Source organism: Gossypium raimondii, chromosome 5, assembly GCF_025698545.1.
Source record: "Gossypium raimondii isolate GPD5lz chromosome 5, ASM2569854v1, whole genome shotgun sequence".
Classification (NCBI taxonomy): Eukaryota; Viridiplantae; Streptophyta; class Magnoliopsida; order Malvales; family Malvaceae; genus Gossypium; species Gossypium raimondii.
In genome coordinates this window covers 29,143,040-29,155,611 of record NC_068569.1, presented here as the reverse complement: position 1 = coordinate 29,155,611, position 12,572 = coordinate 29,143,040, and the positions used below count along the sequence as shown (strand labels likewise).

The 12,572-nt window shown below is 32.2% G+C and overlaps 1 protein-coding gene across 1 annotated transcript; it reads right to left on the bottom strand.

The window, feature by feature from the left end:
• Window positions 1-8,082: 8,082 nt before the first annotated feature.
• On the bottom strand, window positions 8,083-12,160 carry LOC105770902 (serine carboxypeptidase-like). Its single transcript, XM_012592263.2, has 9 exons — window positions 11,722-12,160; window positions 10,904-11,072; window positions 10,609-10,728; window positions 10,343-10,486; window positions 10,082-10,232; window positions 9,781-9,869; window positions 8,982-9,240; window positions 8,552-8,685; window positions 8,083-8,461 (listed from the first exon to the last, which is right to left on the bottom strand). The coding sequence occupies exons 1-9, from the start codon at window positions 12,051-12,053 to the stop codon at window positions 8,336-8,338; spliced, it is 1,524 nt and encodes a 507-aa protein (XP_012447717.1). The 5' UTR covers window positions 12,054-12,160; the 3' UTR covers window positions 8,083-8,335.
• Between the last annotated feature and the right edge of the window lie 412 nt (window positions 12,161-12,572).

Here is a 12,572-nt window from a genome sequence, read left to right as displayed (position 1 = left end):
GGATTAGGGTTAATGTTTGATATGTATTATCTTGTATCAAAAAATTTGGCCATGTTATTGTATGAAGTTCGTCTTTTTATTATATGATATGGAAATTGTGTTGAAGTTTTAATATCATGTTTGCATTAATATTTTAATTATTTTGTATTATAATTGAACTTGTTTGTTAATTCAATGAAACTTAAAATATAGAGGGTATTAGTCTTATTAAGGTTTGTTAACAACTATATTAATTTAAATTGCAGTTATATTAAAGATTAGCAACCATATTGGAACATTCGTCTACTATGATGGACAAATTATGGATTTTGATGTTGGTATTTTTTTTAATCGAACTATTATGTAGGCGTAAGCTTTACAAATTCTACGAAACTCAATGAAATAAAGACAAAGAATTGACAAAAAATATATTGTCGTTGTGGAAGAGCGATTTCAAAATTGTATTATAGATTTCCTATAACATCCAATCTTCAGACGTAAAAAATATTAGAACTTTTTAACAATAATGATGGGGAGGCAATGATATATGCATATACCAACTTTAGAAACTTGCATACTGCGGAGCTGTATACGTAGTTACATGACAATAATCCTGCTCCTGAGGCATACACTCAATCGTTGTCATCAATAGCTCCGATAACCAACGCTACTCCTTTAAATCAACAGGCTTCAAATTTTAACCCAGATACTGATAAAACTACATCCTTCTTAGGTAGACGATCTTCTGCATTTCGGCATGAGTTCGACTTGAATGCGAGATTAGAAGATTGCAGTTATTATGGAGTCGCATCGTCATTTGCTAGCAACAAATTCAATTACCCAACACAAGTTGTGGTTACTAATATACAACTATTAGTTTTTGGTTTTCATCATAGCTTTGGGTTGCTAGATGTACATAGAGAAAGGCTCGAGGAAGAGTAAGCCCCAAATGCTCACGTGGATGAATTCAACGACACTAATTCTAATGAAGTTGTTGATGACTATGTAGATGAAAATCTAGTTTGTGAATACGTTGACTTCCTGTAACTCTACGAGCGTGGCGCTGGCATGATAACTAGATTTGATCCTCATCACCATTTAACGAATGTCGACCCTGACACTGCCTGTGCACTTAAGTGCCTAAAAATTTTGCCAATCCATTAGGTGTCGGATGATGGGGAATTGAAAGAGCTTAGGCTTGGGCTAGAATACGATGATGAGGAAAGTTGTATTGCTAAAATAGAACAGTACAACTTAAAGGTTTCTGTCAACTATAAAGTCGTGATATCAAACCCAATATTATTTGTGAGAAAGTGTCAGAATGCATCTAAAGGTTGTAGGTAGAGGATCAAGGCCTCTTTTATGAAGAAATCACAACTGTCGGAGATTCGAAAGTATGAAGGCCCTCATATTTGCACTAGACATGATTGACTGAATATCATTGAAAGTTAGATGTGAAGCTGATTAGTCAATGTATCAAACTTTTGGTCGAGGCAAAACCCACTATTTTGATTGTTGTGTTGGAGGTAGACATGCAAAACCCATTATCGGTACAAGGTTTCATATAGAAAAGCATGGTGTGCTAAACAACTTGCCATGAAGGAGTTGTACGGTGATTGGGATGAATCATACAATGAGCTAGAATAGTGGACGACAACAATGCAGTAGTATGTCCTCAGAATCGTGATTAAGACGTAGATTGTCAACCCGTGCAATTAGGATGGTGAAGTCGTACCAGAGTATCAAATCTTCCATCAACTATTATGGACATTTCAACCTTGTCTTAGGGTTTTCCCCCAATGTAAGCCCATAGTTCAGGTTGACGGTACATGGCTCTACGAAAAATATAAGCAAATATTGCTTATAGCAGTGACACAATATAGGAACTGAAGCGATTTATCGATCGCTTTTACCACTATAGAAAAAGAAAATATGGAGTCGTGGGAGTTTTTCTTAACCAACCTACTACTAGAGGTGTTTAAGGGGCAGGTTCGAGCATGATATTAATATACTTTATGTTTGTCTAAGCCTTGCCCAGCCAGAAATATAAGCCTAAAATTTTGCCTAAGCTCACCCATATTTGCAAAAGACTAACCCAAGCCCATTTTAGCCCCCCATATTATTTTAATTTTTTAAAATTTTATATTATTTTAATTAAATATTTAATAAATTAAAATTATTTATTTATTTTATAGTCATTTTAACATTATTTTAATGTTTATATTAGAGTAGTATTATATATTTAGTACATGTTTATTTTTTTTTATGTGTTATAAATTACAAAATATATAAAGATAACATAATATAAAGTAGTCCAAGCCCGAGCTCGATCCATATTTTAAACAAGCCTAATTTTTTTGCCCAAGCCCATTTTTCGAGCCTAATATTTTTATCCAAACCCTCCCAAATTTCGGGCAAGCCTTCGGGCCTGGGCAGGTAGCCTGGCCCATGAATAGGTCTACTTGTGACGCAATATGCCATTTGCTTGATGTCTAATCTAGGAACTAAGATCAAAACGAATATGGACGAGAGGAAGTCACATGAACCAAAACGATATGGGTTGTGCCGAATGGTTGGTCATAACTCGAATAAGTGCCCACATCATAGTATTAGTATGGGTCAGTCATCGAGGTCCTGATTTTAGTGCTTCTATGTTCTGTATATTAACCATATTCTATCTTAAAAGGCCTTTTGAAATGTTTGAACTATTTACCTGTATAAACTTATTATTGATATTAAATACTGAAGTTATCTTATACCTGTATAAATTGTTTAACACATTTTGCCAAAATTTTACCTACACATACATATGAAAAAAACAAAATGTTAAATATTAAAGTTAGCCAAAATAATAATTCAACAATGTATCAACCCTATGTAATAAGTTTTAAAAATACACATTTCCAAAACCCTAAACATCTACAAATTCCTAAAGATATGATTGAACAACGTCGTGTGAGGTGTAAATCACTATGGAGGCCTTCTTCAACTAGGGGAAGGAGGGTCGTAACAATTAACATGAATATTCTCATCCCCGTTATCCTCCTCTTCTTGAGTGGTCGGTGGTGGTATAACAAATAGATCTTGCTACCCTGATTTGGACCTGTAATCGAAAAAATCGGCTAGGTAATTAAAACTAAGAACTTTATCGAAAGATCCGGTACTAGATCCCAAAGGTGCATCTGTCTGAGGAGCAGAATTAAGATCCCAAAGTATGCTCAACCTGCACCTGCTCTTCTGTTTGAGGAACATAATTAAGATCCCACTTGAATCGAACTGCTGATGTGGACAAGCCTCTGGGTGGTAACTACTAGGCCCCAAATGTTGACTTTGATGCTGTGTCTACTATGATTGTATGAATCAATGGTATTAAGAAAGACATTCTACTAAATGCCCAAGTCCACAGTAATATAATACAACCACTCACTCCTGCATAACAGGATCTCGTTGCTAAGCACATCTCCCGATATAACTATGCCAGAATAACAGATCCCTAGTTATATCCTCCCACAACATATAAGTCATGTAGTAAAAGCAGGTAATGGTAGAAAACTCAATTGTCAGATTTATCTAGCATCAATGTGGTTTCAATGAAACTTAGTATTAATGCTTGGGTAGCATACTACACATCTATATTTGTCACAACCTTCGGCAACACTTTAGGGAACTGCTTCAACCATGTATGTAGGATGAACTACTCGACACTCTTATCATCCGAAGGAACTGTTCCAAGGTAATTATTGCAAGCATCAATTAAGGGTCGTCCAATACCCTTTACTACAATCAACCCATTAATAGGTAACCCAAGAATAAAAGTGACGTCTTAAGAGTGATAGTACACTCCCCTAACGGTAAGTGAAAAATATGCTTCTTCGATCACCACCATTCGATCAATGCAAAAATCAACTCTGGGGAAATTGTGCATGGCTTTAGGTTCATTACATACCCGAATTTGAAAAGGTTCATATATTCATGGATTCTATCATCTACCTGCTTTAAATCAATCTGAGTCTGGCTTCGGTTACAGGGGATGCGATCACCATCCTGTCAATTTATTTAGTCAATCAGTCCAATAAAAAATTTAAATATATTTTTAGAATCTTATAACTATAAATTTAAATTTACCGCATTCTACAATTCATCAAACATGTGATCCAATCTAAGCAATATCATACCCAAAGCTTGTTCCGCACAAACCCAACATTTTAGAAATACATTTTCCTTATCCTAAACCCTAAACATATATTTCATAATATTGAATTTCATAACATACTACACACAATAATTACTTAAATATTTACAAATCAATAATTACTTAAAATACACATTTTCTATAAAACAATTGTTTATTTAACATAATAAACCTAAACCCTAAACCAAATTTTCTATAACTTTAAAAATTAAATATGAAAAATTATATACCAATAAATTTATTTCAATATTTACCAATGATTAACAATATTTATTTCATTTAAACATATAATAACATAATTCCTACATTATTTACTACTTACTATATACCTATAATAATCCCATTATAAATAACATACCACTGATCATATTTTAAAATAAAATTTAACATATCATTTAATAAAAGTAATTTCTAAATTAAATTGAGATAAATTGTATAGACACTTACCTTATCACTTCAAGATTCTAAACTTGGAAATAAAATGCAAAACATAATTAAAAAAAAGTTATATGTAAAATAAATTACAACTAAAAAACCATATTTTTGAACAAAATCTAATCTCTTTTTGGCTTGTAAAAAAAGTTATGTATTTTTTAAGATGATTTTAGGGTTTCTAAAGGTAATTTAAGTTTAGGATTTTTATTATTTTTGGAGTGAAAATGGTTTTGACATTTTTGGATATTTTAAGGGTGGCTATCAATTTGGGGGAAGGGGGAGAGTGAGGGGTTTAGAAAATGATTTGGTGTGGGGTTGAGATGCGCGGGATATGGGGTATCTATAGTGTAATACCCAATTTTAGCCTGGGCTCACATATGGAAACATAATTTTTGAGGATATGCAATCTTAGATATGATATGCAATCCTAGATATGATATGCAATCTTAGATATGATATGCAATCTCAGATATAATATATAATCTTAGATATGATATGCAATCTTAGAATATATGATTTTGTAATCTTAGAGATTTAATTTGTAGATACCCTTTCATCTCATCCGTTGATGTAATTGATCTGTACCGTTGGATTTGGGGAGGCTCAACTATAAATAGAGGCATCTCCCTTCATTGAAAAAAAAAGAAAAGGAGGAGAAAAGGGAGGGAGGAGAAATAATAAAAAAAAGAACGATTGGCAGTTTTTTTAAAGGTGGCTTACTATTTTTTTTTCGATTATTTTTTTTACTTATTTATGATTTTAAAAAAGGGGAGAAGGTGATACCACTGCGAATTTTATTTATTTTATTTAGCCCCTCCGCCTTTTAATGTTTTTGTAATTAAGTTTTTTTATTTTTCTTAATTTACCCTTTTATTTATTTTTATTTCAATTGGGTCTAAGTTGAACGGCGTCGTTTTAGAGGAGAAGGGAAAATTTCCCTTCCAGCCCCTCATGTAATTCGCGCGTTCAAATTAATCCTTTTACTTTTATTTATTTGCGGATTTTCCCAATTTTTTTATTGCAATTCAATTTAGTTTTTCTTTTCTTTTTTTTTGTTCTTTTCATTTATTTTATTAATTAATAACGTAATCATTTTTTTATTTTTATTTTTTTTAAATCTATACATGTATATTTTATGCACATATTTTTAACTTATATTTTCTCACATTTATATATGTATATATATGTATATTTATTTTAAAAAATTAATTTTGATAATGTACTCATTATTTAATTTTTTTATCCATGTATATTCCTTTTATATGTACATGTATATATTTTTTAAAACGAATATTTTCCTATATTTTTAATGAATATTTTCATATTTATATGTATATATTTACGTTTTTAATGATTAAATACTCACTTTTCTTTTTAAAATATACCTATTTTTATTATTTTATATATGTACGTATAATTATATTTTTCTTTATTTGCATAAGTATATTATGTATTGTATTTATATATAAATTCTATAACCCAAAATTTTATTTGTAAATTATATGTATATTTTAATCTTCATAATTTTCATGTGTATATTATCGTCTTTTGATCCTTATTTATTTGTTTGCTATCCCATCCATTGTATAATTGTGTTTACATTTAATATTTTGCATGTCATGGATTACCTTTTTATTATTTCGTTTATTCATTTGCTTATATTATTTTTATGTCGATGATGTATTTATTATTGTTATTATTATTATTATAGCATTTGTATGTATAAAATCACGTTACATCATTTTTTTACTCAAATTTAAAGATAGAAATTTTTTAAAATTGAGATAATGTTCGTTTTTAGGATTTTCAAGGGAATTGAGCCCTAACGTATTGGGTTCCGATTTTCTTCGTTAAATCCGACAATCGAGCATTTCTCTTCAATCAAAAAAATAAAAACTCATTATTGGGAATTCAACACGTTGTGTCCTAACGTATTGACGCATTGATTTCTCGAAATGAAGATTTTTTTTTAAAAATCATGAAGGAAATATTCTGAGTTTGAGATTCTAAAGGAATTGTGCCCTAACGTATTGGGTGTGATTTCTTAAATCTTGGATAAGTGGATGTTCTTTTAAAGTAAAGGAAATATTCCGAGTTTGGGATTCTAAAGGGATCGTGCCCTAACGTATTAGGTGTGATTTCTTAAATCTTGGATGAGTGGATGTTCTTTTAAAGTTTTATTGTATAAATATTCTGACCTAATTCATTTTAGGGGAAATTAGAATGTTGTGCCCTAACGTATTGGGTGTGGCATTTTTGCTTCTCTGAATTGAAAAGGGTCTTAATATGCAACGTTTTAAGTTTTTAAAGATTATATTTTTAAAATTTTCGACCTTAAGACATTAATTAATTAACTAGGTACCAATTTTTGGGCGTAATGAGGGTGCTAATCCTTCCTTATACGTAACCGACTTCCGAACCCGTTTTTCTAAAATTCGTAGACCAAAGTCGTTTTAGGTGACCCAATCACACCTTAATAAAAGATTGGTGGTGACTCCCAATTTTAATTTTTTTTTTAAAAAAGTCGACAACCCAAAAACTTTTATTTTTTCAAAAATATGGTTTCGGCATATAGTATGTCGAATTACCAAGTCAACAGTTGTCATGTTAGTTTGGGGAACTTTTCCATAACAAAAATTGTGATTCAAGATCCCATTAAATCCAAAATTATTAACTGCACCCCAGATGGTTATCATGTCGATTTGGGGTTCAATTTTCATCTTATATTATTTTCGTAAAAAAAACCTAGTAAAAACCTGTTTTGTTCAAGTAAATAACTATTCTTTTAGTATTATCTTTGAAAAAATATCCATTTATTTTTAAAATTTATATGTTGAAAATAGTTTAAAATTTTCATTCGAAGATTTGCCCTATCAACAGATGATGGAGCTATTCGTTCACCCTAGTAAACTATAATTGTGTTTATCTTTTATCACTTGTGTTTTATAAAAAAATATTATTTGTATATTCTTTTATATAAAATATATTAAATAATAAAAATATTGTCAAAATAATACAATTTATTTTATAAAATAAAATATTTCCGTTTTCTTTAATTGAGCTCGATTAATTCATGACATTAGCTCAATCAAAAGCTTTATAATAAGTATAGATAAATATTATAATTTTTAAAAAAAAAATTTGGTACAATGTCATAAGCAGTGAACAGGGCCAACTATATGCTACAAAGTTTGTTGTTGCATGTTCTGCCAATTTCTTTGCCATTGTTCCACCGTGACCAGTAGGAGCTGTGTCAAGGTTTACACATCAGAGCCTTCAGTGGTTCATATTACCAGCAGGGGCAGATAGTAACAACTTATTTAAAATCTGAAACTATTTATTATCCACATTAAATTTAAATTTAAATTTAAATATTAGTGAACCCAAATTAAATGTATTATTTATTGGATATCCGAATTTGTTAAATATCTTAAATATAAAAATTTTAAAAAATAAAGTAATTTTAGATATCCTAATTCATATCCAAATCCGAATTTGTATCCAAATTTATTATCAACAAAAGTTCTTTGATTTTTATCAGTAGGTAATGTTCTTTTCAAGGTAAAAACAACAACATGATGAACATGAAGACAAGGATTCTATTGCATCCCCATGGAAATATTTACAGGTACTCAAAGAAACTACGCAGAAAGTCCAGATATTTTACACTATGCTTATTCCCATTATAAAGGCCAACAAGATTTGATTCTAGCACTGAAGCAATGGAACTCACATCTCGGCAACCAGCTTCTCTGAATCACTGGCGTCGGATAGTGTACCCTTGGTCCACCTTTTCAGCATCTCCAATGCTGCCTTGGGCTGGTCCATAGGAACCATATGACCCGCATCATGAACCTGTTTGAATATCATGTAGTTATATCAGCACCACTGCAAAGTTGATCGATATAACTATAGATTAAATAGACAGGTTGGTAGAGAGATGACCTTAAGGAAACCAAGAGCTCCATGAGTTTTCAAGACTCCGGCTTCTGCACCATCTACTATGAAAGGAACCTCAGGAGATGCTACAAACTCCTTCTGACCAGACCATTCCATTGCATGAACCCATCTTGAATTGCCTGTTAAAGTACATTAATATGACCAACTATAAATCACCAAGTAATTTGCTCAATAATATGCTCCTGTGTTGCTCTAACTCTTCGTTTTTCTTGAAATAATTATGTTTGACACTCATATCCAATCCATACAAATAAGGTACGGGTATGAGGATATGACCTTTCAAAGACCTTCCAAATACACGAAAAAACTTGTGGAAAAAATAGTCATATGAGACACTCATGTCTAACATTTCGACCTGAATCCAAATAACGTAGATATGCTCTTAACCCTAGAACATGAAACAGAAAATACTTACCAAGCCAGTTGCAGATGAGATCATATTCCCCAGCATACACGAGAAGCTTGATTCCGTCCTCGAGGAGAACAGGAATGCCAACTTCGAGATTCCTCATCCAGTCAACCAGCATGGCCTGATACACAGTAGGGCTGCAGGACACGAAATCTATATTCCCAACACCAAGGGCATCCCTAACAGATTTCTTGTTCAGAAATGACTCCATGTTTGAGAAGTCATAGCAAAGGCTCCCTTCACATTTCTTTCTAACGTCATAGTACTGCAGATGGAAAAGATTAGTGCATCTCAAATTTCATTCAAAGAATCACATCAGCAACTCATAATAGGTATGTTTAACAATGGGAAGAATTGCTGAGGAATCCTTTGCATGGAAATTTAGAGAAAAGCATAACATCAATGACATAAAGATCAATATCAGGCCCTACTCTATCACTAATAAAACTGTTCTCTTGTTTTTCTTTTTTTCTTTTCCCATCAGGCAAATTCTATTGTTTACAGAAAAACATTTCTCTAGACATTTTATACAAAGGATAGTTCAATACTGCTAGGAAATGAAGCATGATCTACTTTACAAGAATTATAACCAAGACAAGAATGAGCACAAACCATATATGCAGATATTTCATAATATCAATGTGTTTCTAACTGTTAAAAGGTAATTTTTATGTGTCACCTGAGCAAAGCAAATAACTGAATAAAATAATAATATTGTAAAAAAGATGACAAGCCATGGTTCCCTGCCTCCTCCCCAATCAAGACACCAAATCAAATTTTAAAAAAGGAAATTCATGTCTCTTACATTTGTATCGCCAGCAAGTGCCATGATGCCATTGAATATGTTATTGCAGACAAAATATGAAGCCATGCAAGAGATTGTACCATCAGTGCCTGAAAATTTTTTCATTTCCGAAAAGGAAAAAGTGTTCAGGAGATAAGCAGCAATGGTTTAAGCTGAGATATATATTCATAAGTTAGAATAAAAGGTTGAAAAAACGTTAACAAACTATCAACCGCTATATCCAAGCTATAAGTTTGAAACAACAGGGCTAACATTAGAGAATGTTCTAGGCAAGATAAAGCCCTTTCAGATGCAAAATTACCGCAAAGCTTTATTGCCATTTCACAAATTGGGACCAGCTTGTTGATACGATCATGGTCAGACTTCTTAATTACCCCCATGTCCAAAGCATAATCTGTGTAAGCTTTATACTGGATTGCAGGGTCAGTCAGGCCATTACCAATAGCAAATCCCTGTTAACCACATTGTAGTTTAAGTAAGCAAAAAGAAATAATTCCACACAAGTTGTAGATTCAAGAAATTAGAAAGTAACATGTAAAAGATCATATAATTAGTAACATGCCTTAAGATTTATATGAATTCCCTCCTTGGCTTTGTTTCCTCGGTGGACTCGAGCAGCAAAAGCTGGAATGTAATGCCCAGCATATGATTCTCCAGTTATAAAAAAGTCATTCTTTGCAAACTCAGGGTGCTCTGCAAAGAATGCCTAACATAATAAAAGAAAGAAAAAGCCCAGTCAAAACAACAAATTTTCACACTATTGACTATAAATAATTCAGTAGATAGCTAACACTTAAGCTAAAATCATATTCCAAGATAAACAGACACCTGCAAGAAATCATATAGGTCATTGCTAACTTCATCTTCATTATGACGAATGTCCCTTTGGTCTGAACTGTAACTAAAGCCAGTACCAATAGGTTGGTCCACATACAGAAGGTTAGAAGCCTGCAATACAAAATGGAAAATAGGAGAAATAAGGGAAAGAAAAGGTTCATCACTCATTAGTATCTCGAAGTTAAAGCTTTTTAATATTACATTAATATCAGAAAGATTAGAAATTAATCATTAATTGCGCAAATACCAAATGCTAGAGAGAGAAAAATATCAAGAAGAAAAGTACCTTGTCCCAACCATATTCATTCCAAACAAGAGACATGTTATCAGCAATGGTGAAAGGGCCATTTTCATAAAACAAAGCCAATTCACTGCTACAACCTGGCCCTCCAGTCAACCAGATTACAACAGGGTCCTTTTTGCTATTGCGTGATTCGAAGAAGAAGTAGAACATTCTGTCAAAAACAAGATGTTAACCCACTACAAAGGTAGTTAATTAATGCTATGATTAGGAAGATGAAATTGAAGATTTGGATTTGGATGTCATTTGCTATTTACATTTATGAGAAAGATCAGCATAAATAAAATAGTTGAGATTCAATATGATTATATTTGAAAAGTATAAAAACTTGAACTTCAAATCGCCAAATATCTAAAAGAATTTCAAACTAGTCACTAAATAAGCATCTAAAAATTCCATGAATTTGAGAAATAATCATGGATATTATGTTTATGTGTTTTATCAGACACATTATTTTCAAAAATCCAGATCCATATTTTGAAATCAAAGTTCCCAAATCCTACCTAGTATTTTCCTCTTTAACTGGAAACACAATAATAAAAAAGTCATTGACTGGATAAAGTATAAATTGATAATAGAACATTAAATAAAGAATGCCAGTGCAGTTTTAAAGTTTAATTAGCAACATCAGAAGGGAGCTGAAATCTGGAAAACATTGTGATCGTGCACTTCATTGAGTTCACTAATTAAGATACCAAAATAACTAGAACTCAACGGCCTCCGAACTCCCCACCCAATGAAACAGAAAGACACTGAGAAAATGACCCAAATGAAAGAAATGGTATTTCTTCTTCTTCTTTTACCTGGCATCATGAGAATTAGGAAGCTTGTAATACCCAGCATGGTGACCCAAATCCTCAAAGGAAACTCCACCGGGCACTTCCAAAGTTGGGAACTTGAACCGCTTCTCCACCAGTTTGGGACCCTCCGGCAACGAAACCCGGTGTTCGTCAACGACATTGACTTCCCCTTTAGGAAACAAATTCAACTCCCTAATCAGCTTCTTTGCATGAACCGACGGGAAACTGGAATCGGTGAGACGTAAGTCGGCTGTGATGGAGGAAGCGGCGGCGGAAAAAGAAATGAGACAGAGAAGGGAAAAGGAAAATAGAAATAAAAGTTGGGGTTTCGCCATTTTTCTGGGTTTTCCTCTTCTTTTCTTGTAGAGAGAGAAGTGAGGAGAAAGAAGGAAGGGAAATGGGAATATATAAGAAAAGAATGGGGTAACTGACAGTCTCACTTTGAACTTAACGAGGAATGGTAGTTTTCCTTCTTTTTCTTTTGGGGGTGATATTTGATATTTCATTTTCTTTTATATCTATCTCACATATTTATACCTCTGGAATGTTTACAAGTATTAATACTCGTGATGAAACTACTTTATACCTCTTCAAACATTTGTATCAAGTATTTACTTATATCTCTCGAAATACTTGTATTTTGTTAAGCATTAAACTAGTTATTCTATTTAAAATTTTATTCATTTATACCATCAAAATAATAGGTTCTCATATATTCATATGATACGTCATAAGTTACCACCGAGTTAATCCGTCAACTACGTCAATTTTAAAAAAATAAAAATAAATGCAAAAAAAATAAAATATTTATGGATGAAAAGTTTTTTAAAAGAACTTCCAAATTATAATATCTG